Consider the following 26,038-nt stretch of genomic DNA (forward strand, 5'->3'; position numbering starts at 1 on the left):
TATAGTGGGTTAAAGTTGTTCATAATGTTCAAAGTCTATTTCCTGCATTTCCATCCTACTCGGTGAACCTATGTAGCTGTATGTTGTTCCAATGCACTGCTGCACTCTCATCAACAACAGCCTGCTGCATGACTTGCTGCCTGGTTGCATAATTGTGACTGAATGCTGAATATGTACCTATCTTCTATGACTTTTTATGTATTTCTGTATATCATCCTAATTAATGCAGTGATATGTTCTTTAGTGTTATATTGACAAACGCCTGTAAGTTGCACATTTACATTGTTCATAAAACAAATATTGTACCTGCCTGCTGAACAAACAAAGTGAATACTGACGGTCTACACCATTTTTACGGCCCGTGTATACTCTATACTACGGTAAACATGGACGCTACATCAAAGTGCTGCCAGTGAAGCTTGTTGCGACAGCTCACTCTTCTTCTGTTAAGAATATAAAACCGGTAATTACATTTTATATGTTTCGTTTCAGTGACTGCCACTGAAGTGGCTTAACGTTAGACAATCCATTTCCATCGCATGTTTTGTAGTTAACGTCCTGTTAGGTTGTGAAAGCTGGCAGCTAGCAATGCTAACATGCTGTGTTAGCCACAACACACGAATGAGTCAATGGGTGTTAGCTTAGCTTACAGACAAGTAGCAAGCTAATACTGAACTTCGTTCAAAAATCTGCTAATTGAATGTGGCCTTTCTTATCAACAAACGCACACACCTCAGAGAACATCACTTAAGAGCTCTTATAAGTCATTAGGGTCTACTCTTCGATTCGGAATATATAATCCAACAAATAACTGTTATTTCAACAAACTCTCAACCTTTAGAAGTTGTTCACCTGCTATCCCCATAAGTTTCTTCCACGATACAACGTTAACTTCATGCTGCACCGCGGAGGGCGGTAGTGAACATCGTAACGTAACACCAATTCTAAAAGTTTAAATTTGATTAAAGTAAGTGCTAGTTGGTGGATCGGGTTTATGCCGACGCTACCAGTGGACCTTCACGATTCGTGAAAGGTTTTAACTCATATTGTACGAGGTATAGAATTTGTCGATAAGGCCACATTTCCAGATTTTCAATTGGAGCTTGACATAACGGTCTGTCCATTAAAGAGAGAACGGCACGTACCAGGGCTAGTTGCCAGCTAATGTTGTAAAGCTAAAGTTTAGACATGAACGGAAATTTCAAGCATTTGAGGGATACATATGTAACTTATTACATTTTGCAATTGGTATTCTTATTTGTCATTGCATACAAACAGTAAAAAGCTTTGTTTACACTTTTCACTGTCAATGTGGCACATGTGGGCTGCTGCTGCTGGAAACATGTGATCTCCTACCACAACACATAACATGTAATCAAGTCAACCACAAGGTGGCATGCTGTAGTCAGCTGCGCTGTGATTCATTTAGAGAGCGTGGCAGTCCTGCAGTACAGCACAATACAGGTTAACTGGAGTATTTTTGTCTTTTATCGATTCTGCAGATCGGTGTTAAGTTGGTGTTCATCATGATTACTCCAGCATTTGACCTGAGACAAGATCCTGAGTATCTGATCCTCGGCATCCGTGTGCCCTACACCAGAACATCAGAGTTTGACCTCTACATTGATGGGACTGATTTTAAGTTTTATGCCAAACCCTACTTCCTTAGGTGAGTTTACCAATACGCAGATGTAACTATGAACCTATGTAGAAACCTAGCTTGGATGTAAGAGGAACTGGGTGAAAGCAGATATGTCATGGAGTTATCAGGTGGGCACCCTCCCATCTCAGATGGTTTGTTGAATTTGACCCACAACACTTACTTCGCTTACACCTTGTTGACATTACACCCAGTTACTTCTAACCTTGCTATTGCTCTCAACAACAATAGGCAATGGTGCTTTTGCCATCTTTGCAATTGGTCATGTACTGTATATTGCAATTGGTCATGCATATTGTTGCAGTCTGTTATTATCATTATTATTGCAGGTTAACCCTCCCTGGAAGGATAGTGGAGGATGGGAGGGAAAAGGCCATATTTGACATCGATAAAGGTAGGCTACATGATTCCATAGTATGAAGACACATACTATGGGGTTAATCCTGAGCAGTGCAACTTTTGGCACTAGGTTTTATGGTGGCATTTCTATGACAAAACTCATGAGAATAAGTAATAACTTCTTGAACTTCCCCAGTGAGGACTGCCCACACAAGGAAACGGCATCTCCGCACAAATGAACTTTGCTCGGTCCTTCAGGTTGTGTGCACGCTCAGAGTTGGATTTCTGCTGCAGTATTGCTCACAAAGACGAAGCTCCTTCTTCTCGCACTAGCTGTCCTCTTACTCGTGCGCAAGTTCTCATGTATTCGAGAACAAGTTTTGTCATGGAAATGCCACCACAGTTTTGACATTGGGTTTGCATGTGTAATGTTACCATGGAAAAGGATGTAAACAAGTTGGTAAAAAGATGTAAAAGTTCTTTTGAAAACATGCAACTAACTTTGCAACTGTTTTATGAGGTAAGGTCTTTAGACTTTATTCAAATTTTAGTTTAGGCAACAACAATGCTTATTAACGTATATTGGGGTGAAAATGACAATGTAAACACATATACGTTCTTTTGTGGGGGGAAAAAGGTCTATAGCAGAGCTGTGACATCCAGCTGGTCAAAAACACCTTGTAAAGAAATGTCTGATAATAATATGTCCATGGAAATGTCTTGTCCTGATGGAATAAAAATAGCTGTGCTCGCTTTACATGATGCTGCTGGCCTTCCACACTATCAACACAGTGAGACATGGGTCTAGTAGTGATTGATCCCTGGGGTGTCTTTAGTTCGTACTTCAGTCAATCAACCAGACAGCCTAAATGAACCTACTGACCATGTTATTTCATTCCATTTAAAGGGCCATTGGAACCATCTGTAATGTCATAATGATTACAGCCTGCAGGCTTGCTGCAATATATCTGATTCAGAGTGACATATGACCTTTTGTTAATGTCTTTTAATAGCCACAGATTGGTCTGCCAACAGTTTAATGTTATTTTCCTAAGTATATATTGGGTTTTTCAGCTTTAAATCAATAACATGAATATGTATGTTCCCACTTGTGCCCATCTCCCAGCAGCCCCCCGCTCCCTCACATTTGCCTCACATAAAAACTAATGACTGTAGGGTTATTAATTTAAAGGGAACCAGTGTAGGGTTTTCTTTAAATATATCACTATCAAATGAAACGTGATAACGACTATTGGCGTGATGTTCTCGAGTGTCTGTCCGCTGCGCTCTATCACCATGACCTGTCTTTGACTTTCCATTTCAAGTGATCAGTTCTAATGAAGTTGTCTTTATGGAGACATCTGCCTTATGGACTCTGACACCTCGCTGCCTCTCTGTCAGCCTGGCCCCGGTTAACACACTGTGTCTAAATAAGCCTGTAACATCTGCTAATAAAGCTCTGCAAATGAGTGTCCTTGTTTAGACTTATAATTAGCTATCATTAAGATCCCTCTTTTGGGCTCTCCAGTCTCGTTAGAGGCCCGCAACCTAAGCAATTAGCCTGCTTCCATCGTAAAGCACTTTTAAGCTTTAACACTCGGAATGCATTGAAATTTTTATGAGGTCTTTGGGAGACTATGGGATTGTGTTTGTGGCATGACAGAATCATTCAAATTCCACTATACTTTTTAATAGCAGTTTATAAAGCAACTCCTTAAAGGATTCCTCCGGTGTTGGCTTCATTTTGCAGATTGACCTCTCTCCCTTCCGAAATTGCTGTGGATGTTTACAAGCCATTATCACACAATTAGCTAAAATGAGACTAGTGTAAGTGCCATTGAATCCCACTCATGATATCGCTCGTCATTTTCTCTTCAGAGATGTGTAGTAACGCAATCCATGGAGGAGATTTCTGGATCGAAGAAAAGTAATTCCTGCCTGACAAAAGTTCTGCTTTTTCAAATCAATGCTCAGGCTCACTTTCACCTGAGAAGTTGGGTTTGTTTACATTGGAAGTCTCGCCTTACACAACACTTACCTCACCAATCTGTAACGTCCCACATGGTCAGTCTGGAAAAGGAGGCTAACTTTCATCAACACTGAAGAAATCCTTTGATTTCAAAAGTATTGCACATAGAGATAGTCTGATGGATTTGCTACGGTTTGGTGTAAAATGATATTCATTATAAATATAAGATCTGTCAGCGATTCTCTGTTGTTGTTTTTTTGAAGTTGTAAAATAGAAAGTCTTTGATCAATTAACCACTAAGCAGTATGTTGACATCTGATGACTAAAATCTTCACACATACTGTGACACATCGGTGTAAGATCCTCTTCTCTTAATCAAATATCAGTTTAAAGAAAGCATTTAGTGATTTCTTTCACTGATACAGCCCTACAACTCATGAAGGAGAACGCACAAGAATTATTTTGGTGAATAAAAAAAAATCTATTGTATATTTAAAAAAATGGGTGTTGGATTGGTCTTGACAAATATTGTCAAACAGCAAAATGGCTGATCTGTAATGGTTGAAAAAAATCCCTTTTTTGGTTTAGGGCTCTTCACTCTTCGGGTCCCTAAGGAGACTGCTGGAGAGCACTTTGAAGGCCTTCAAATGCTGACTAGTCTCCTTGCCCCAAAAGGCTCCCGATCAGCGAAGCCATTGGTAGAAGACATTAGCATGGGTAAGCTGAATTGATTACATCTGAACTTGGTTAACTCTACATAAAGTAAATGGATGATAAAGATAGCATGGAACAATTCTGTATTAGCTTGTAATCAGCCATAACTGCTTTACATTTCAGAAGCGTGCAGGGGAAGTGTAGGAGATGATGAAGAGGAGGACGAAGAAGAATTTGACTGGCAGGTTGAGCAGGAGGTGTACACAGAGAGCTCTGAAGAAGAGCTGGGATCCCTGCAGAAATATGGCTTTGGCAATCAGAGGTCTGGAGTGTTTGCCAGGCTACAGGTAAGGTTCTTCCCTCATCACTGAAAAGCTTATGTCCTCTGTGTACTTGATCAGAAAGAGTAGCTGAATATTTTAAATCATACACACTGTTACAGTATGATTGATCAAGTTTAGATGAAACATTAGACGGTTTTATATGCTGGAAACATCCTGACAGGAGGAGCTGACTGACGTGATTGACATCAAGAACCCAGAAGGCACCACAGCAGCAGAGAGGCGGCAGGCTCGGCTAGAAGCAGAGACATCCGCCTTCTGTCATGACCATTACCTGTAAGTTTATCAAAAACTTCTTACAACCCTCAACATGACATTTTAACGTGCTGTCTGTGTCTCGCTGACATCCACCTGTCATTGCAGTGCTGATTTGTTTGAGGATGAAGAGATACAGCGGCTGCTGAAGTTCAGTCCGTGGTGGGCGGAGCTGAGTCCCTCTTCAGAACAGGAGGGAGAAGCTGGTGAGTTTTCTTCCCTTCACAATCCTTAAACATGTGATCTATAGCAGAGGTCATAAGGCTTTCAGGGATGTAAATTTACCCAAACTCAGTTTGCCCCCTTTACATTTGTGGAAAGGAGTTCACACATGTTTGCAAGCTTAAATCTTTATGATCTAAACTGATATATTGTAATTTATAGAATCAATCTAATCCTGGGTGCTTTAAAGAAAATATAACATGAATTCATATTGTTGTAAGTTATCAGTTGGTATTATCCAATTTGATTGATTGAAAGTACCAATTGAAGTTCATAGTTTACCAACCTGTATTTTTACTATCACATTACTGGGCTCAATGGTAGAAATTTAATCTAAATCAGAATATAATTTTTGTTCCTGTAGTGGGATACATACCAGAAATGCATATAAATAAATCATTTGGGTATTTTGAGCAATTAAAAATAACCAATAAAGTAGTGACTGAAGGCTACCAGAAGGTGGCGTGTAGTTGCAAAAATTGAGAGAGGAATCAGACACTGGTTGCATGTTGATGTTATTTGATCAAATAAAAATACTCCCAGTGGCTGTTGACATTGTGTAGGATGTGTACAGTGAATTGAAATGAACAAAGTTACAAACGGGAACCTCACGTTATTTGCCAGGATTTATGTCTGTCAAGTATTAACTCTGTATTGTGATACTCTATTAATCCCCAAAGGACACATTTGTCTTTTCTTTTGCCCCCCTCCTCAGGGAGGTCAGAGGTCAGGGTCAGCTACAAAACAGTGACCCTGGAACCGGTAGGGATTCAGTGTCTTGCTCAAGGACACTACGAGGGATTGAACTTGGACCTTTCTTTTGAAGGAAGGTGTCCTGAATCACTACGCCTCCCTGCTGCCCTTTTGACCAAAGTAATAAAGCACATAGAATATGCCAATACCCAAGGGGCAATATTTCTATCTGCATCCATTTCCAGTCTCCTCTTTTCCTCCAAATTCAGAAAGTCCTCTTTGCAATCAGTTCCCACCCATCTAAAATCAATGGCTCATTTACTTTGGTGTGATGTGCAGCTTGTTGGCTGGAGCCTCCCAGCTTCATTTCCCCTTTCAGCCTCTCATATAGGAATGATAGTAGCTTATGGAGCCTCAGCACTGCGAGAGACAATTCAATTGTGCCATCCAGCTCTCCTAACAGCCTGCTAATTCCAGCACTTCCACTGCTTCAGCAGGCACATGGCTCATAGCCACAGCTTATGTTAGTGCATGGGTGTCGTACGCTCTGAAGAGGATTTAGATTAAACAGATAGCATTATCGCAGGAGGGTGTGCTGCTCGTAGTGTCAGGAGGAGCCTGTTTCTGCCAGCGCAAGGGCCCCATCGTTGACAAGCAGCCATCAGTCAGCGATGTATAGGCCATTAGCTGCAGGCTGAGTCTAGCCTCTGAAGAACATTAAGGTTCCCTGTAGCCCTGCCGACTCGCCGACTCGCCTCCCCTCATTCTGCATTCTAAGACAGAGCGCCCCAGTCGGGAGCCCAGGCGTGGATAAATGGGCCAAATTAAACTTAATGGCTTGATTGACAGGTCAAATAGCATTAGCCTCCGCTGAGTACGAAGAATGGTGTTGGTCAGGAGATTTAAGCAGCTTGCCGTCAAATCTTGATAGCGCACTCATGATTTTAACTGTTTGTCGTATATTAAGCGAAGGCTACAATTCCTCCACTTGGGTTTTTCGATCTCCTCCCCCTTCACCTCTGCTAAGTCTGATATATATGTCAACTGACAGATGGATGTGGACACAAGTGCTAATGAAGTAGAAACTGGCCCCTTTGTGCTCTCCCAGTGTCAGGGCCAGCACACTGACAGGCCACAGCTGTCCACTGGAGGCCTGTATTCACACACTGGTCCACGCTAAATGGACCTGACAGCTCAGTCTCTCACTCTCTCTACCTGCAGCACTTTGTTATGGCTGAGCTTAGACGCCACTTGCAATCTATGACCTTTGACCAAATTAGATAGGCTCATGTTGTTTTAGGCTACTACCACGCTACCCAAGGCTACAGTTTGAGCTTCAGTTTGTTGTTACAATGTCTCTAAGAGCCCTACTTGATACGAACACAGTTTGTGTACACAGAAATCAATCATCTCTCCCATCCAAGGTCATATTTTGACTCCTTGGGTATGTGAAGTTCTGGGAGCGTTTTCCAACCCTCGGCAGGATTTTGAGCAAGCATATTTACTCCATGCCATCAGGCCATCTGGACCTGTAGAGAGCAGCGAAGAGCCAGACCGCCTTTCCAACTGGAGGAATTAGGTCAAAAATTAATCTCCAATCATCTGAAGCCCTCATACCCTGCCTGGTAATGCCCACTAGAATTGATTGGCCTCACAGTAGAGATGACTGAAAGCAGTGGAAGATGAAGTGGTAAATCTATTACGTCTGCCTGCTCACCTCACCGGTAGGGCTGCAGAATTCATTGAAAATATATCAACATATTGACGGCTGCAGTTTCCAACTGCAAAAGGAGGCTATGTTTCTATTTAGATTTTATAATAATTTTATAAAAAATGAAATTACGTCGAAAAAGCTGTGTCCTCGGTTATCATGAATATCAATATTCAATTGCAAAATAACAATTTGATGTCTATTTCGTGCAGCCCTACTCACAGGCGGACAAAATTGCTTACTATATCATTATGTCATCTTTTCGTTTGGTTGATCCCATTCAAAACTTCTCTCTTCAGGCAGGAGATTAAACAGACAACGCGCTTGTAGCTGCTGAAATCGGCAATATTGTTTTTGTGTGAATGACAATGCGCAGAAACTCCAGTCAGCCAGTCATTTTTAGAGCATTGTCAGAAACACTGCATTGTATCAACTTTTGTATTTGTGCGGATATAGACACAGTATGTCTTTGTGCTTGCATTTTTGTCCCTGCACCACGTGTGTGTGTGTATGTTTTTACGTGTGTGTGTGTGAGCTGGAGTGCCTGCATATGTGGATGCATGTGCACCTAGGTACATACATCTGTGTGCTTGCATTTTTTTGTGTGTGTTTGAAGAAGAGTGCACGCAGATGTGGGTGTACATGCATCTAGATTTTTTTTTTGCTTGTATGTCTTTTGCTTGTGTCTTTGCGTGTGTGTGTATATCTGTGCACTTGCAGTTTAATCCCTCCACTCCGTGTGTGTATGTTTGCGTTTGTGTGTGTGTGTGTGTTTGAAGAAGAGTGCATGCAGATGTGGACACACGTGCATCTGGGTCTTTGTGTCTGTGTGTGTTCTGCCTGGCTGTGCTCTGCTGCTGCAGCTGCACTGGCGAGAGACTCAGGTAGCGTCTGCAGGGAGCTAAAGCCTGACGTAATGCAGCAGGAATCTCCTTCCCAGCAGAGCCAAGTTCCCACTGCAGCCAGAAGGATCATTTTGAAGCGTGTGTGCGTATATATATGTGTGTGTGTGTGTACGTGCACGTGCCGCGCGCTTCAGCCACATCAGGGGCTCAGTGCAGGGACTCTCCGCTCCTCATGCGGAGAGAAGAATTGCTTTCAGCTGTTTCATAAGCTGCTGGAGAAAAAAAAAAAACTGTTGAGTTACAGCATGTTCCTGCAGACATTCAGCACGGTTTTCAACACTGAAGGATGCGGATAGCTTAAATGGGATTGAAGTCTGTTTGTGTCGCCCCATTAGGCTTGCCGTAGATCCCCATTAAGCAGATGTCTCTTTCAAAAGGCAACAGTTTGTGAATTTGTAGAGAGCGAAATGGCTGTGATTGGGGAGGTGGTGGCCTAGAGCGGGGTTTCTCAAACGTTTTCATGTGATGAACCCCCACATAGACGCACATTAGTTCCACAGCCCCCAAGATTTTATCCCATGAACTCTTATGGGAAGATTTTTGTTGTTGATTTACCATTGAATTATACCATTGTCTACATTGTTGTTGTGAGATGATAGTGGTGAGAGTGAAACTTCTAGTCAATGAAATTATAGTCATATTAAACTTTTCCGCATTTTGCTGAGGGACCCCTGGAACCTCCTCAAGGACCCCTGGGTGTCCCTGGACCCCCCTTTGAGGACCACTGGCCAGAGTTTAGAGAAGTAGGCATTTTATCCAGAAGGTCGCCAGTTAGATTTCCTGAACCATCTGGGAAAACATGGGTAGGGAAAGGGAATGCTCTCCCATTCCTCAACAACTACTGTCAATGTGCCTTTGAAGGCACTTAAGCTCTGACTGCTCCAGTGGAGCTGCTCAGTGGCCACCAGTAGAAGACTGTGGTTTTACTGGGCATTTCCCAGATGTGAATATGCAAAGCAGCGTTACTGGAAAAGAGAGTGGTGCTCAATTGACTTTTCCTGGATAAATAAAGCTTAAAAACAAATGTAACATACAAGTGTGACGACTTGAAATGAAACACCTGGATCCTTACTGTAAACTCCATGTTCCTGTGCAGCCGTGTCATTCACCGACGACGAGAAGGAGCAGCTGAGAAAATTCACCAACCGCTCCTACCTGTTGGACAAGACGTCCCGCCACCACATCTGGCTCAGCCTGGTGGACATCCTGCTGGCTTACACCTATGAAGTACGCGCTACAGAGGGAGAGCACAACGTGAGTGTGTGTGTGTGTGTGTGTATTATGTGAAGAGACAACTCCTCCTGAGCAGCACTTAGCCTTGGGTGACAAAGCCCTCCATCCTCAAATCCTTTAGACCCCCTTCCATTTCATTCACAGCCTTAAGAGATTACGGGCAGATCCAAGAGCTCAGTCCAGGCCTCTTAGTGTCACTCCTCTGAGGTAGCTATAGAAAGGCAAGGTGAGCGAGGCCGGTTTCATTGTTATAGACAGATCGTAGGATGTGCGTATGAAGCAAAATAAATACTGGAAATATTTGATACAGCAGAATGTTGAATCGAAGTCCAGCTAAGAAAACAAAGACACTTGCGTAAAAATTTCATACGTGAACAATTAAGTTACCATCTGGGATGTAATGACCTGGAGAAAGTCCAGACCAATTCCCATAGTTTCCCTCAGATTGTTCTTGGGCCTTTTTTTATTATAGGCGTGGGAGAGTCTGATGGTGATAAAAAGCAGGAGCCTTTCCGTGCCTTTGTCTAAGCAGGGTTGAATGTAACTCCATGCAGTGTTTCATACCTGCATTGTCTGTTAACAGTGTTGACAGTGATGAGCGCTCACCCTCTTCCCTGCAGGTGGAGTCACCATGGACCATCAGAAAACTCAGCGGGACTCTCTGCTGGCTCGAGGTGAGACAAGCGGAGCCTATTATTATGCAAAGCAATAAGAACAGCAGTGAATAATTGACACTAACATACTTGGGTGTGTCTTTAAACTGCCATCCATGTGGATATGACTAAAAAAGCCATAACAGCATAGTTCAGCTCTTCTTTTAATATCCTCCTGCTATTCTCAGCCTTCCGGGTCGTTATTGATCCCAGCATGTCTGATCCTGGCTCAAGTCCATTTTCAGCAGCAGCTGTTGCTGTTTGGTTCAGCCTTCTGTTTGGGTGGGTGGGTTGCACATATTATCGCTACTGCAGAGTGATCGGATCCTCTCAGGTGAATGTGAGTGTGTGTGTGTGTGTGTGTGTGTTTGTCTGTATGGCTTTTGCACATGCATGTATGTGGTTGTGCAAATGTTGTGTAAATGGGTTGGTAGTTGCATCAATGTGTGAAAGCGCATAAGAGACTTGGGCTGATTTGCCGGGCAACTCCATCACAGAGATTTGTGCTGAAATAAACATTGTGCTGGACTAAGCTTAATCCATGTTAGTGAGTCTGGCCTGTAATGTGTAATGTAGGGATTTGACAGTTGGTAGACTCTGCATATTACCGGAGTCCTGTATAACAGCGCAGACAGGTGTTCCCAGCTGAAAGAGTAAATGATGGGTTGTGTGATGGCCCGTCTGCTCACAAACTGCCACTAGCCAATCAGTTGTGTGTGTGTGTGTGTGTGTGTGAATGGCATTAGAACCAGGAGTGTCTGAGGGATGTGTGTGAGCAGCTCGTCTTACACCTCAGGAAGCGGCAGCCCCTAATCCCCTCATTTGGACCATTAGTCTTGACAATGAGGCTGCTTGGACGGGGTTGGTTCCTGAGACCTTGACCGCAGTGTGAGAGGTAGCAGTTTGCCTACAATGGTGATAATGGAGGAGGTGCAAATGACAGTCCCCACCTGTCTAGAAGCCCTTCACCGCTCAGTCAGTCAGCAGAGCTGTCGGCTCCCGTTGACAGGCCACCTCGCTCAATCTCCCGCTCCCCGGCTTCCCCTCCTCCTCCTCCCCCTCCTCCTCCCTACATCTTCCACCCTACAATAGATTCCTCTCTGTCTTTGACTGCCTGTCTGTCTGTGTCACTGCTGATATCAGCTCTCCTACCTCATTCCACTCTCCCTTTGTGCTATCTCTCCCTTTTTATGCTCTCACTGTCTATCTCTCTTGCCTTGCTGCTCATGCCCAGCGTTCTCCTTTTCCTTAGCGCCTTATCCCACCCCCACACCCCCCCCACCCCTCTCCCCTCCTTCCTCCATCTGCTGCATGTTTACTCGTCCTCAGTCGACTGCGCTGGTGTGACTGAGTTCCCCCCTGCAGCAGCAGACCTTATTTACACTCCTGCTAAACAAGCCCAAGGGAGCGCATGATCCCCGATGACATGCACCCGCGAGCTCACAACACATTCTTAACAAGGCACAAAGAAAAGAAGAAAGAAACGGGGATAAGATCTCTGTTTCTCTCTCCAGGCTCTTTGTCCAGCAGTGCAGAGAAAATCCTAGAGTTAACGCGGTGATTATAGAGCAGTAGCAATTAACAGGCCTGGGCTGCCTAGGTGTTTAAGAGTTTCGAGCCCTATTTTGCTAGCTCTATAAATGAGGAGTTGTTAGGAGTAATTAGCGCACCGATGACTGCAATTCACACCAGTGGGAGCAGGCCTCCTACTTCAGAGAAAAAGAGGGCGAGGAACTGCAGGTTTCGGGCTGAACCAAAAGCTCTTTTGTCAATTGTAACCGTCTTATCTCTTTAAACAGGATGTGGTTTTGTGGTTGACGAGTGTCTTGTTCTCCATCCTACAGACATACAGCTCCCTGCAGGAGGTCCTGGTGTCATTTGGACGGAGGGTCTTGTGTTACCCACTCTTCAGACACTTTGCCCTGGTCTCCGCTGCTGTTCGTGACACCGCTTTGATTTTCCAGTCAGGTAAGCCCCCCCCCCGACCACCACACCCACACACACATAAAGGCATGTAACCAGAGTGACCTTTTACCGCTACAGGCTGGTAATGACCCCTAGCAGCTTGCCACACGTTGACAAGTCAATGGTCTCTTTGTGGGCTTTGTGGGTCAGAGCTAATACTGGCAGCCTCGGTCAAATCAAATAATAAACCTCTTAGTGTGGATTAATTTTCCTCCACTGTGGGCACATGATCATCGCTAATTAGTGATAATTGATTTGGTCCGCCCTGCGGTTTCTTCAGAGCAATGTTTTTAAGGTTTTGCAGTTTGCAGTCAGATAAAGTCTGTTGTCTGTCTGTAAGCAGTGGGATGCAGCTTGTCTTTTTTCTTTTTTCTTTTTTTAAGTGGATGCTGTGGAGGCTGATGAAAAGACAGCCTGACAGTCAGCGTGCACTCCTAGTGTATTCTGTCCAGCAGAAACAGCTTGCTGGACAGATACACAGCCTGAAAAACAGGCAGAGTATTTTCTTCGCCAAAAACACACTGTTGGGAGAGAGGGCTTCTCCGTGCATACTGTGGTGTGTGTATGTGTGTGTGAAAGTAATATTCCTCCTGCTAAGCGAGAGAGTGGCCTGGCTCACACCCCTCAGGGAGTGGAGTGTGGATTAGTTGAGAACGGACTGTTGACTTTGATATCTCAAAGCCCGAAGTAATCTTTAAATCAAAAGCCCCCGCGGATAGATGAAACCCAGCAATGTAAACACAGTCAGGATGTGTGAGGGCTAAGATTATCCAGCTTGTGATGATTTTAACGCTCGTAAATGACAGCAAATTAAAAGCCTTTTAAGCTCCAGATTAGCATTTCCACGCCTCATTAAGTAGGAAGATGAGTTGATCAGGAGAGCCAGGGAAACAGCAGTTCGAATCACTCTGTGAGGAGAGCCTCCCTCGCTCTGCCCCTCACAACTTCCCTTCATTCTCTTACAGCAAACACTCTTCACCTGCCATAATGAGCTTTTTCAAGTTCACCCTGAGCCTGGAAATTGGTCCAAAGCCTCCTGACAGCTGATATAACCTCATACCCTTGCCCTGCGCTGTCCAAGGCCAGCCAGCTGACGTTTTGTTTATTTGTTTGAATTTATTGAGGGGAAAAATTGCATAGTTTTTTGCTCATGTCTGCAATTTCTTTATTATTTGCAAGCATTAGGGAAGTATGAGTAATAGGGCTTTCCCCTAATGAACTGTAACGCTACAGTAATTCGGTCTGGCGTGTGTCTGAGGGTGCGTTTCCTCCCAGCATTACTGTGCACACTAATTAATTTGTCAGGATAAGGCGAATGGAAATGCATGCTCCAATTTGAGGCACTTCATTTAAGCGGCCGTGAAAGCAAACATTCATAGGTATTAGGAAAACAAACCCATTAATGGCAGCGCATAGGTTAAGGCCTTGGAGGAAATGTTATCCGGGGGTAAATATTTGAACAGCCCTCTGGCAGCATGGCTAGTATTCTCAAGGAGCTCTTCCAGCTGCCTGCTAAGTGGCTTTAACCAACGGGCCGTTGGGCAGGGAGAGAGCAGAGCGGAGGCCCCGTGGGGCCCGGAGGCGGGAAGTGCCGAGGAGGACCTGGGGGTCGTGCTGCTGGCATGATCTGGAAGAGAGAGACGAGAAACCCTTTGTCATGGCCGTTAGCCGCCGCAGCAGGTCCCTCCACAGCACATTTCTGATGTCATTCCTTCAGGTTCACCAGTTCACACTGGTCATGGAATTTCTGGAATATCACAGAATTTTATGTGATAAATTCTCTGGGGAAGTCAGCGAATATCAGGGAATTTTGCAAATTACACCGGTCACGTTGGAATACACCAGAATACATTTTCCAACTTGTTTCACACATTCATTGCATTAGTTGGTGGTTTGGTTTTCACGTTAGCCAGCCCAACTGTAGCCAGAAATCAGACTGTTAACCCTTTTAAAAAAATAACAAACCAGGAAGGAATGCAACATTCAGGTCATGTAAACGCTCTGACACTGTTGTGGAAAGTCATGGAAAAGTCATGGAATTTTACATCAGAGCCACAGTGGGAACCCTGTTTGGGGTATTTAGGCTTGGATTTTCTGCCAAGAATGCTAAAACTTTATTGATGAACTTCAGCGTTTTATTGGACTAGATACCATGGGCTGAGAGACAGAAAGAGAGAGGCAGAGATGGAGATAGAGTGGGAGAGGTTGTGTGGCAGAGCTACAATTGAGAGAAAGAGCATGAGAGTATCTGCCAAAATATTGAATGCTACAATATGTGTACTGACTTAACTAGACTGTGATGCCAGTGGGCAATGCCCCTGTGGCTGCTTTGTCTCTCCTTACCCTGGCACATCAGATCAGGCTCTGAGTGACTGTCCGTGCCTGTCCAGTCCCTCCAGCACATCATCATCAGTGACAAAATCGGACAAATGTAAAAGCCTCCCCGCCGCTCTCTCCTGATTTCTCAGCAGGAGATGAAAAAGAAAGCTGTCTCTCCCTTGCTCCCAGAATGCGATGGAGTGAATTTTCATAATCCTGAATAAAATGGTTTGTCTGAAACTTCAGTATGTCGTTTTCACTGTGCTGGCTGTGCAGTTTTTTTTGCAATTTGTTCATCTTTCTCTCCTGAACACAACAGCCTTTGTCTTTGGTGACATGCCACCTCACACCTACTATTCACATCTATGCACGCGTGTCCTTGCAGCTGTTATGGAGGAATGGCAGTTCTATTCCTGAACTATGCCTTTTTTTCTCGCTCATGGACAAAATTGCCTAATTCACACATCTTGTACACTTGTACACAAAGAGAAACAACATTGGACAGTTGAAGAGAGCAACCTGTCTCCTGTTTTTCTCTGATGAACGACTTGGCAGTAAAGTCTGAATCTCGCCCGTAAACGAGAAGTCAAACCTCGGAGCAAGATGCAGCGAACACTGGCTTTTTGCCTCTCATGATCGGGATCCTGGAGTCGGGGGCCGAGGCTGCCTGCTCTCTCCAAACGATCCCATACTTAAATGGGAACCAAATGTTTGTCTAAGGTTTTCCTCAGTGCGAGTGCGCTGTTTGTTTTGATAGGGCTGGAATGTCTCTGGCCTCTGCCAGCCAGTTCTGCTGAGGTGGAGAGGAGCATTTTCTCTTGCCCTCAGTGCATTGTTGGCTACATCATAAGGCTATTTATATGCCTCATTCGAGAGCGAAGTGTTATGGCACTTTGGCTAGTTTTATACTTACGGTAAAAGTCATTCATCAGAATAACAAGTACAGATTGTGTGTAGTCCTGCAGCGCATTTGTGGTTTTGTAAGCTGCAGTTAGCTAGATAAAAATGATTTCAAAACACATTGTGAAAGTGCCAATACCAGCCATAATTCATATCGGACAGGGTTGTGCAGTGTGACCAAAAAGTACTACCTTTTGGTAGATGTGTATTTCCAATAATGTACATATGTAGTTCATGTAGATTTTTATGTAGATCTTGACATGAGCAGTCAAGGATAAAGTAGACGGAACAGTTGTTTCTGAATGGGAGAAGAAGATAGTGGGAGTTTTGTGAAAATTGACAGCTAAGGTGTCAGATTCATAGTTAAGGTTAAAAGATAACACCAGTGTAATTTTATTTTTTTTCCTAGCGCTGTTAATACCTATGAAATGTCTAAACCCACTGATGTATTTGCCTCAGTCAGAAGCAACTACTGTCTGTTCTGCTCCATGTTTGCCTGACCTCCTGGAAGCAACAGGCTCCCATTGTTTCCAAAAATACATACAAAAAAGCTTGCAGAGACATACTGCTGCCTTGACTAACATAATCCATCATTTTAAACAACACCTATATTACAGTTTTTCCTAACATGACTTTATCATGCAGCTTATTATTGCGTTAATGGAGACTATTTTCACTTTAACCATTACTGCGCAGTGCGGATGGTTACTACTGATGGCAGTGAAGGAGAACAGACGGTAGTTGCTTCTGACTGTGGTGAATACAATGGTTGGTTTAGATTCTTACTAGGCATTAATGGCGATAGGAAAAAATAACGTTACACCAGTATTATCCTTTTATATTTTCACAAAAGAAAAGTACTTACTGGTCAATAAAGAACAGACATGATTTGTAGAAAATAATTTTCTCTGTGCCATGAAGATTGCACTGTAAGAAAAAACTACAGTTCATTCCCTTCAACACCTGCTCATAATAGTTTTCTTGCTGGAGTGAATTTACAACTAGTCTACATGATTTGTAAAGTCTTTGTGTTTGTCCAATTACTGGGAAAATGGATGCAGTTTGAGGATATAATGACCCTTCCTCTACAATAGCTGAATGGACAGCCTTGAATAGATGTGAGTGGTAGGTGTCAAGTGGAACATTTTCAAAAACACAAGGCAAACACCTTTTTGACAAAAAGTTGAGCAGAGCCACCATTAAAACGACGAACTGCCAAAAATAGTTCGCTAATAGTAATAGTTGCTAAAACAAAAGTTCGCTCTTTTGGCTCTTTTTCCCCCCCAGATGAACCGCTTCTTCTTGTAACTATGAACTCTCCTTAAATGGTATGGATCAAATTACTCTGCAGCTCGCTGGGATTTTTTTTTCTGATCCTGTACCTTGGCTTTTATGTATGGAACAATGACTGCAAGTGCTTAGAAGCGTGCCGTGTCTGCCAGCGACTGGAGTGCATTGTCATCCTTAATACTGAGTGCGAATAACACTGTTTTTCCATTTGTCTGCCGCGGTGTGTTTCTGTGCCCAGGGAAAGCCTGTGTCCTCAGATGCCTGCTCGATATTCACAGAGTCTTCAGAGGGAACGACCCGGCCTACATACTGAACGACCTGTACATCACAGACTACTGCATCTGGATCCAGAGGGTCAAGTAAGTGCACATCTAATTATTCACTCACTCACACACTCTGTCTCTCTCTCTCTCTCTCTCTCTGTCTCTCTCTCTCTCTCTCACACACACACTCTCTCTCTCTGTCTCTCTCTCTCTCTCTCTCACACACACACTGTCAATCTCTCTCTCACACACACTCTGTCACTCTCTCTCTCTTACACGCTCTCTCACACACACACATTCATAGACCGAGATATAGGCTATAGACACGCACGCACGCACGCACACCTCTCAGAGACCTTCATCCTCAGAGAATTACCTTCAGAGCCAAGGGAAGTGCCTCTCAGCCCCCATGATGCATCATTTCTCTGGAGGAGAGGATTAGACGAGTCATTTGTCACAGCAGGGCCAATTGAATGACCAAGCCAGTGAGAGATGCAATCTCTCTTGTATCCATTATCCTGTGTCAAAAGCACATTCAAAGAGTCTTAGGTGAACCTGCCTCACTCAAGGCTCAGCAGATTCACTCTGTATGAAATTTTCACTGCGCATTTGTGCGTGCACTGGTGCGTCTCACGTCTTATGTGGGCGTAACCTTCCACTGGCATTCCAAGCTGAACTTGCAAAATGTGCACGGTTCCTTCCCAAATGATATAGGATCCGCGGCTCTCTCCTCCCACTAGTACATATTTTACAATTACTTACACATTTCAAATGTGAGCCTGCGAGCACATTACTCAGTAATGAGCTCTGTTTTACTCTTGGCCAGGGTTCAGCCAAGTGGTGTGCTCGTCTGGAAAAAGCCCAGTTGAAAAATGTGTGCCTGATGTTGTAGGCTCAGCGCCCAGATGCAGACACGATAAAAGGTCTGTAGGGATTTAGTGCTTTTTCCCCTCACATTCTCATTTCAACCTTTTTTCCAGCAAAACTCTGAAATCTACTGTAACAAAAATGCTACGGATGCCCAGTTCTTAATAGATGGTAAAAATCAATGGCTGAGATCAGGGTTGGCGAGTTGTCTGTGTGTTCACGACAGTACACAGAGAACAGAGAGAAGACGTGCTAGTACTTCGACAGGCTCTTTGTCCTCCTCTGTAAGCACAAAGAGCTGCCGAAGCTCTGTCAGCCCACTGAAAAACTCAATCAGTCTCACCCCAGCTCCAGTCGAGGAGATGAAACGGCAGAGGGGCACCGGAGGTTGAGAGCCTCCCCGTCCACCGTGCACACCCTCCCCTCCCCGCTCCCCCTCTCTTCTCCACTCCTCTCCTCCGCTGTACATTGGAACTAAATGTCAGCTTGACCTAACATGCTGACTCCTACTGCAACCCGCATCGATCATTAGATGGATTAGCCTGCGCTCTCGTTGCATTGACCTGTGATTGAATTGTTACATTTCCCTTTTCTGTTTTGTTTTTTTCCCCCGGTCGATAAACAAAGCAAAGTCCAGTTTTTTTTTTCCCCCCTCCATCTGGGTCATATCAGCCGTCAAGTTGGGGGGAAAAAAAAGACGTGTAGAGTGGTAGAACCTCTTCTATTGCAACACCTCCAGCCTCTTGGGAGAGCAGCTGAGCACGCATTACATTGTGTCGTTCCAGTATGGATCTTCTTCCCGCTAACACTCATAGGAAATTCCATCCATTCTCTGCTGGTGTATATCTGGAAGTGTCACGCCGTGTTTGGAGTGCAATAGCGCAGGTAGCTCTCCAGTCAAAATGCAGAGCTAGGCCCCATTGTTGGAGCCAGGAGCTTTGGAGCGGTTTGCGGTTTGCATAGACAAAGCGCCGCTATCATACATGTGGTTTGTTGTGGCAGCCCTTTTGTGCGTCTGACAGGTTTGATGACAGATTGTGTAGGCATTGTTTTCCTCAGTGCGAGATATTCCCCCGTGCGGGATTTGTCATCCCCGCTAAGTGAGTCGTCTCCGGGAGCCGGGCGGTAAGATGAGATGTAATCTACCCCCGCCGCAATCCCGTATCTTGTCAGTCCCCGTAGCCGACGAGGCAGACGCGATCAGTCGCACATGATGGACACAGCGATTAATGGATGTTTGCTGGCTGGGGGGGGGGGGGGGGGCTTGATTTATTTCGTCTCCTCTCTGTCCCACATGCATTTCTACTCCTAAAGTTCCTCTGACTGCTGAGACATCGGTCTCAAATTTACAGCCTCGTAAAGACTTCAGCGTGATTTAGAACGCGGGGCAGGCCCTCTCCGCTACTCGCACACATAGCCGGAGGAGAACGTCAGCCCCGGCGCGCTGAAATCAAGAGCGCGATCTCGAATCAAATTGCTCTTCGCATCGTCTCAATGACATGGAACATTTTCTTGTTTACTACGGGGGTCAGTGTTCCAAAATTCAACACACGCTTCCTTTGTGTAAATTGTATCAGCTTCGCCCTCCCACACCCATCCAGTTCCCAATTATCTCCGAATTGTTAGCAGCGAGAACATTGTTCCAAATGGAGCAGCAGCCTCTCCAGTCCATTAGTTTCACTGTGTGCTTTTGAAGGTCCTTGGATGCCAAAGCCCCCGCAGAGTTGCTGGACTGGAAAGAAAAAGCTAGTTTCCTCAGTTTCTCTCTCTGTCTCTTCTCTCTCTCCCGGTCTCTCTCGCTCTCTCTCTCTCTCTCTCTCTCTCTACCTCCCTTTTCTGCCTTTATCAAAAGGCTTGGAGAGAGGCCAATGTAGATTCATGGCAGCCAGCATAGACAAAGCCTATAAGACCGGTGTTGTGTTACTGTACTTCAGTTAAATCAGTAGGGCTGGAACTTCCTTTTTCAGTGGTGATTCACTCCTCCTCCCATTTACCCCCTCCACCACCACCACCACCACCACCACCACCACCATTAATCTGCCTCACGATCATTAATTGGGTCAATTAGATTACAGAGCAAAAAAACCATGGCAACCTACGAGTGATATGCTCCGGGGTTAGTATGAGAGGAGGGAAGTAAGGTGAGATTCATACTTCCCAGTGAAGTCATTAGTTGAAAGAAACAAAAGGTGGTTTGCTTTTTTCTCTTTTCTTTGTGGGGTGAATTTGTGACTTGTGTACAACATGTGTGAATTGGACAATCACACATTGATCCAGTCACTGGAAAATAGACAACAAATGGTTCACAGATAGACTGGGCCTCCCTTCATAACAGCTGAATGGACAGGCTCAAATAATTGTGAATGATAGGTGCGAAGTGAGCAGCCACCAGAAACAATGGGTGTTGTTTTCACTGGAGAAAGAAGTACAAGTTTGAAAAAAAAAAAAGTGTGCAGTACCGCCTGAAATCAACAAAGCAAACTGCCCAAAAAGAAGCTGTGGACATTCTTTTCCCCCTAGACAAACCCCTTCTTTTTGGAGTATGAATTGGCCCTCAAGGTTTCTACATACTCTCTCTACCTCCCACCTCTCATTCATCCTTTGTATCGCGTGCATGACAATGGCCACAGGGGAGAGTTGTCCGCGGCTCAGACAGCAGCTCCCCCACAGGGAAAAGCATCTGGCGCTCCAACAACTGGGAACCTCGGAGGGCCACGGGGTCAAGCAGGGGGTCAGCGTGTCAGCTAAGCCCCGTGGTCAGACGCCTTGAAATGTACTTGTATGTTGTCACTTTGTGTTAACACCCATCCCCCGCGCCTGGCTGGTCAGTTCACCTCATTTCACCTCTCTGTGCTTGCAAAGCACACGGCACTTATTACCTAGATTTTTCCAGCAGCTATGCAGCATGGTCGGTGTTCACAACTCACTCGTGCGCAGTGGGTTTCCCCGCAGAATTAAAATTGGATTTTACAGGCTATTTCTGTGGTGTGATGCACCCCGTGTGGAAGAAAATGGAGAACCGCTAAGTAACCACGCTTGGCAGCTTTCTGGGGCTCTCCCTCGACGACGCAGCTGATGTGACACACAGATGCCGGCCGGGAAGGACTTCCCTGGACCTGCAGACAGCATCACGCATCTGTCAAGCATGTGTCCTGGAGGCTTTGATATAGATAGTGGAGCTGCTCTATCTGATGTGAGCCTCAGCACGGAGAAGGAGATCCTAGAGGCCCCCGCTGGGCAGAACAAAGACACAAGTGTCTCCCAGCTAACAGGGATAAAGTAGTACAGATTTCCTCTCTGTGGGGGGCCTCCCCAGCTTTTTGTCTGAGTACACAGACTCATCTTACAGACTTACACACTGTCTTTGCATAATTTCTTTTATCCATGTTTGGAGTGGGTGATTACAGTTCTGGATTTTAACTGGATTTTATCTGTCTTTGCTTCAGCCTGGAGGACCGATTTGGACGTTTTTTTACATGAGTCCTTATAAACAGTTGCATATGACGTGGGGGAGACTGAAGAACTTTTTCACAGCTGTAAGGAGTTTGAAGTCTGAGGGATCTTATAAACCAGTAGAGAAGAGTAGGGTCAGTGAAAGTAGGAGGAGAGTGTAGTGTAGATCACCAGCATTAGAGCTTGATTTGGACCTGAAAATTTGAGCCTGGCCCAACCACAATCTGAAAAATGTCTTTTGAAATCCAAGCCTGAGGGCTGTAGCTTGTTGGAGCGCAAACCAACGCCTGAAATTGCCAAGAAATTTTGAATGATCCATTTTTCAACACTTCTTTAAAACCCAAGTGATTAAGTGAGAAATACAACTGAACCTTGTCTGGTTCAGGCATAAATTTCAAGATTTATCCTACCTCCTTTCCCTGTAATGCTCCACCAACCCCACAAAAGCCATAAAATGTCACTCGCAGATAAATAAAACATGTAGTGTTATAAGCATGTAAACCTTGTATCAGTGTTTTCTGCAGTAAAGTGACTCCAGTTTCGACGGCTCTAAGTCTGGGCTCAAACAATGGATTGTTCAATGAATACATCTGTGTTTCTCATTTCTGGAACCGGAGTGGCATCCACTGCCTCCGACCGTTGCAGTATTCAGTCACACTGACGGATCACATCTCCCAGTGTTGGCTTTTATCCCCTTCAGCTAGTGAATGATGCATTTGCGAGCTACACCGAGAAAATCTGGTACTCATATTACACAGATTTATACATCTGAAGACAAGCTTTATCTGAGATGTTTTGAAGAGCAAAGACATGCTGAATGAGTTGCTCTTTCATTGAACACGAGCCTGATGAAAGAAATGTCAGATTGTAATTTACCTCGGCTCCTTCACAGACACAGACACCACACACACACACAACACTCACACACATACACATACACACACTCTCCCTGTTCTCATCTGAGGACTTTGGCAGATGGAGGCGTCTTTGTCTCAGAAGTTTTCCAACCTTGAAAAAGCCGCCCCTCCTCAGTTTAATGAAGGCAAGCCACAACAGCGGTGTAGTAATGACTGGATTGTGTACAACATTATCCCTCCCCCCTCCTGGACGGAGCCTTTGTATTCACCGCAGGCCTAGCTTCTCCCACCACAGAGCAAGGGAGGGGAGAGAAAACAAGCGCGCCTCTCCAATGCTAACTCAATAATGACTTCCCACGGGGGGAAAGAGAAGACGGGGCTGTCTTTGAAGTGGCTGTGCTGCAGGAGGCTCTTCTGCCCCGGCCTCGCTGCAGGAAGCTTTCACATGGGTTTTTATCGAGCCTGGGACCTAAGCAGGCTCCACGCAGGCTGCACACACTCATCATCATCATGAGCGGAGGCTACATTAATGTCCGCGTATCCTTTAGTCATTGTTTGAGATTGCGCCAGGCCTAGCCATTCCTTACTCATTGTTACAGTAGTTCCTACAGGGGTAGTTCCTACAGGGGTTTTGAGCACTCGGGGGGGGTCCCAGTTCATGCTTTGCCCGTCTGAGACCTCCTCACCCACCGCCGCTCCTCCTCCTCCTTTCCCATCTCTCAGCGTATATCGAGGAAGAACGCGCTTCCTTTTGATGCAGCACTATAAGATCTGTTTACACAATCCCTCCTGAGGTCTTAAATGAATACACAGCCCCTTCCATGCTGAGTCCATAAACGCTTTCCTCACCGGAGTAGGGGGCTCATTAGGGCTGCACAGTAATGAGGAGCCATCTTGGTGCTCAGCGGTGGGTTAATTGGGCCAGGGAGGGCGACAGGAGCCGGGTGTGAGGAGGTGAATGGCAGCGTCCCCCCGCCACCACCACCACCACCACCACTACCACCACTCCTCCCGCGGCTCACACACTTTATCCCTCCCTGAATGGACATGGTCTGAATCGCGGTGACCCACAGAGGTCAGCTCGTAATCACCATGGCAATGGGGGCGGCACGCTCGCCTTAACCGCACTGGGGGACGAATAGCAACCACTTAGGTTTTTGGCAGCATGGCGGGCATTCCCAGCGTGAATAATGTGCAGGCAGGGGCCTCCCAGCAATCCGATGGCTTTACATAAATGGGGCCTTGTAGGAGGACATTCATCAGCAATAAAACGCCTTCCCTCTTGGAGGAGTCTGTTGTCCCTTCTGTCCTTACGCATCTATAAAACCGAAGCTACAGGATGGGAACATTGTTTAATGTACTGCTTTATGAGTGCATTCTCTTAATCTTAATCTTAATCTTTGGAGTAGGGAGACATTTAGCTGCAGGGCATTAGCTTTGAGGCATTCCCTATCCAGGCTTTTATTGACTGTACTGCAGTCAGCCATTGTGCACAACTGCAGTCTGCTTGGCCATTCAAGGTTGCTTCTGCTTCTCATCTGCAGGATTTATTCTTGCAATGTGCTTCTGCTCATTCTATTTTTTCCCCACTGCAGTCTGATTGTTGGGTGAAGCTGACAAGCAAAATATCGAAAGCACTGTATCATCCTAAGCTTGCCTAGCTGTTTTAAATTCACCTCAGAATATGGATCCCTGCGTCTCCCTGGTATGCGTTATCTGCAGAATGCCAAGAAACGCTCATTAAAAGAGATTCCATTAGATTTGTCGGCCACTCAGGAAGCCTCTCGATACCCTTAAATTACGGCGCAACGGTGTTCTTTAAAATAATAAAACCACTTTCGTACGGTGTGAAAGGTTCCTCTGTTCGCTTTCATCCCCCCCCCAAGCTTAGTCTTACTGATTTCCAACCAGCGCTTCCTCTCCACTTCCTCCAGCCACACTGTGTTTGCACTGCGTCGGGTTAGCCTCTTGAGTATGTGGATGTGAATTTGTGTTTGCGTGTTTGCATGTGTGGAGGGAGGGAGGAGGGGGAGGGGGAGGGGGAGGGCAGCATCTCTCTGTAATCCTTCTCAGTCTCTTATCACCTCTCGCAGGGAGAGCAGCAGTGGGGGAGGAGAAGAGCAGAGCCCATGTATCAGCAGCGCTCATCTCCCTACATTATTAAACATCCATATTTCCATATTTCATTGAGCCCCCCTGCGCCTCGGCGAATCACAGTCTACTTAGCATTCAGATGAGAATGGGATTTGGGTAATGGGTATTAGATTTGTAGATGGTTATCCCGTGGCTATGTCTTTAGTACGCAGTGTAGTCGGTCAGTCAGCTGTAGTGTCTGATGAAGTTGTAGTCAGATGTCTTGTCTTTTTTTCCCTCTTGGCTTAGACATACACCAGTTCCAGTGGAGAAAGTGAAACATCGCTGTTTTACTTGCCTGACTTGTCCCCCCTCTGTCTTCATTACACTCTCCTCTCCCATCATCTCATCTACCCTTCTCTTTCCCCCTTGCAGGTCCAGGAAGGTGACAGCCTTGGCCGGCCCCTTACGGAAAACCTCCCTGCGGAAAAAAGACTTGGAGCTGGAGCTGGAGGAGCTGGAGGAGGCGGCTGCGATGGTGGAGGAGGAGGAAGGAGAGCAGGGAGCTTCCAGCAGCGGTCCGGCGTCCCGCGGCGACAGCAGCAGCAGTAGCAGCAGCAGCAGTGATGACAGCAGCAGCAGCAGCAGCAGCAGCGACTCGTCTGACGAGAGCGAGGAATCCGAGGCTGAAGGGCAAGGCTGCGCTCACTCCACCGAGGGAGGAGGTGGAGGGAGAGGAGGAGAGATGTTTAAGGCCAACCCTCTCCTCCAGCCCCAGCCCGCCTCCCGCATCCCCCAGGAGCCCCCGGACGCTCTCCTCACATCGGCGGAGAGGAAACCCGACGCCCTCCCCCCAGCCTCAGCCGGCTCCAGTCAGCTGATCCAGGAGCTGGGGGAGCGGGTGGTGGAGGAGCTGTGGATCTCTCAGCCCCAGCCTCAAGACAGACATTCCAGCTACAAAGCAGAGAGAGACTGTTCCCAGTCTGCCACTGCTGCAGCAAAGACTGGAGCAATATCAGAGAGTAGCAGCACTGGGACCTTCCTAGAGCTTAGTCCTCGCAGAAACCCTCTGCGCATTGTCCCAACACACGAGGATCTCGATGAGGATGACTTTATCGGCTAACAAAATGTGTCAGCTGTGGAACTTCAAAGACACCTGATGCTTTTCGCACAGTAAGCCCAGTGCTAGTGATGAAAGAAGGGCATGAATGGAAGTGATTCCTCCTTATGCAATTCAGAAAATATGTTCAACTATATATTTTTTTTTATCATGTAATTTCTATTTTTGTCATTGCTGTATTGTTGCTGTTAGTTCAGTTTAATGTGTAATGATCAAGATACAATTTGTATTACTTTATCCAACTCCAAGGGACTTTTTTTGTCATATTATTTTGTACATAATTAATGAATTTGCTA

At 45.4% G+C, this 26,038-nt stretch overlaps 1 protein-coding gene across 1 annotated transcript; it reads left to right on the forward strand.

Annotated features, from left to right (window-relative positions):
• The first annotated feature begins 394 nt into the window (after window positions 1-394).
• On the forward strand, window positions 395-26,038 carry shq1 (SHQ1, H/ACA ribonucleoprotein assembly factor). Its single transcript, XM_071520130.1, has 12 exons — window positions 395-463; window positions 1,503-1,669; window positions 1,990-2,054; window positions 4,557-4,685; window positions 4,806-4,969; window positions 5,127-5,239; window positions 5,327-5,424; window positions 9,846-10,003; window positions 10,603-10,656; window positions 12,480-12,603; window positions 17,348-17,468; window positions 25,058-26,038. Exons 2-12 carry the CDS (start codon window positions 1,527-1,529, stop codon window positions 25,743-25,745), a joined length of 1,857 nt encoding a protein of 618 aa, XP_071376231.1. The 5' UTR covers window positions 395-463; window positions 1,503-1,526; the 3' UTR covers window positions 25,746-26,038.

The sequence above is a fragment of the Centroberyx affinis genome, unplaced genomic scaffold (assembly GCF_046629955.1).
Source record: "Centroberyx affinis isolate AG114_WGS23_722 - 3 ecotype Tasmania unplaced genomic scaffold, CSIRO-AGI_Caff_v1 ptg000771l_1, whole genome shotgun sequence".
In the NCBI taxonomy this organism is placed as follows: domain Eukaryota; kingdom Metazoa; phylum Chordata; class Actinopteri; order Beryciformes; family Berycidae; genus Centroberyx; species Centroberyx affinis.

Coding starts and splice junctions, on each gene's coding strand:
- shq1 (XM_071520130.1), top strand. CDS start 1,527: ATGATTACTCCAGCATTTGACCTGAGACAAGATCCTGAGTATCTGATC. Junction 1,670..1,989: donor GCCAAACCCTACTTCCTTAG/GTGAGTTTACCA, acceptor TTATTATTGCAG/GTTAACCCTCCCTGGAAGGA. Junction 4,686..4,805: donor GGTAGAAGACATTAGCATGG/GTAAGCTGAATT, acceptor TTTACATTTCAG/AAGCGTGCAGGGGAAGTGTA.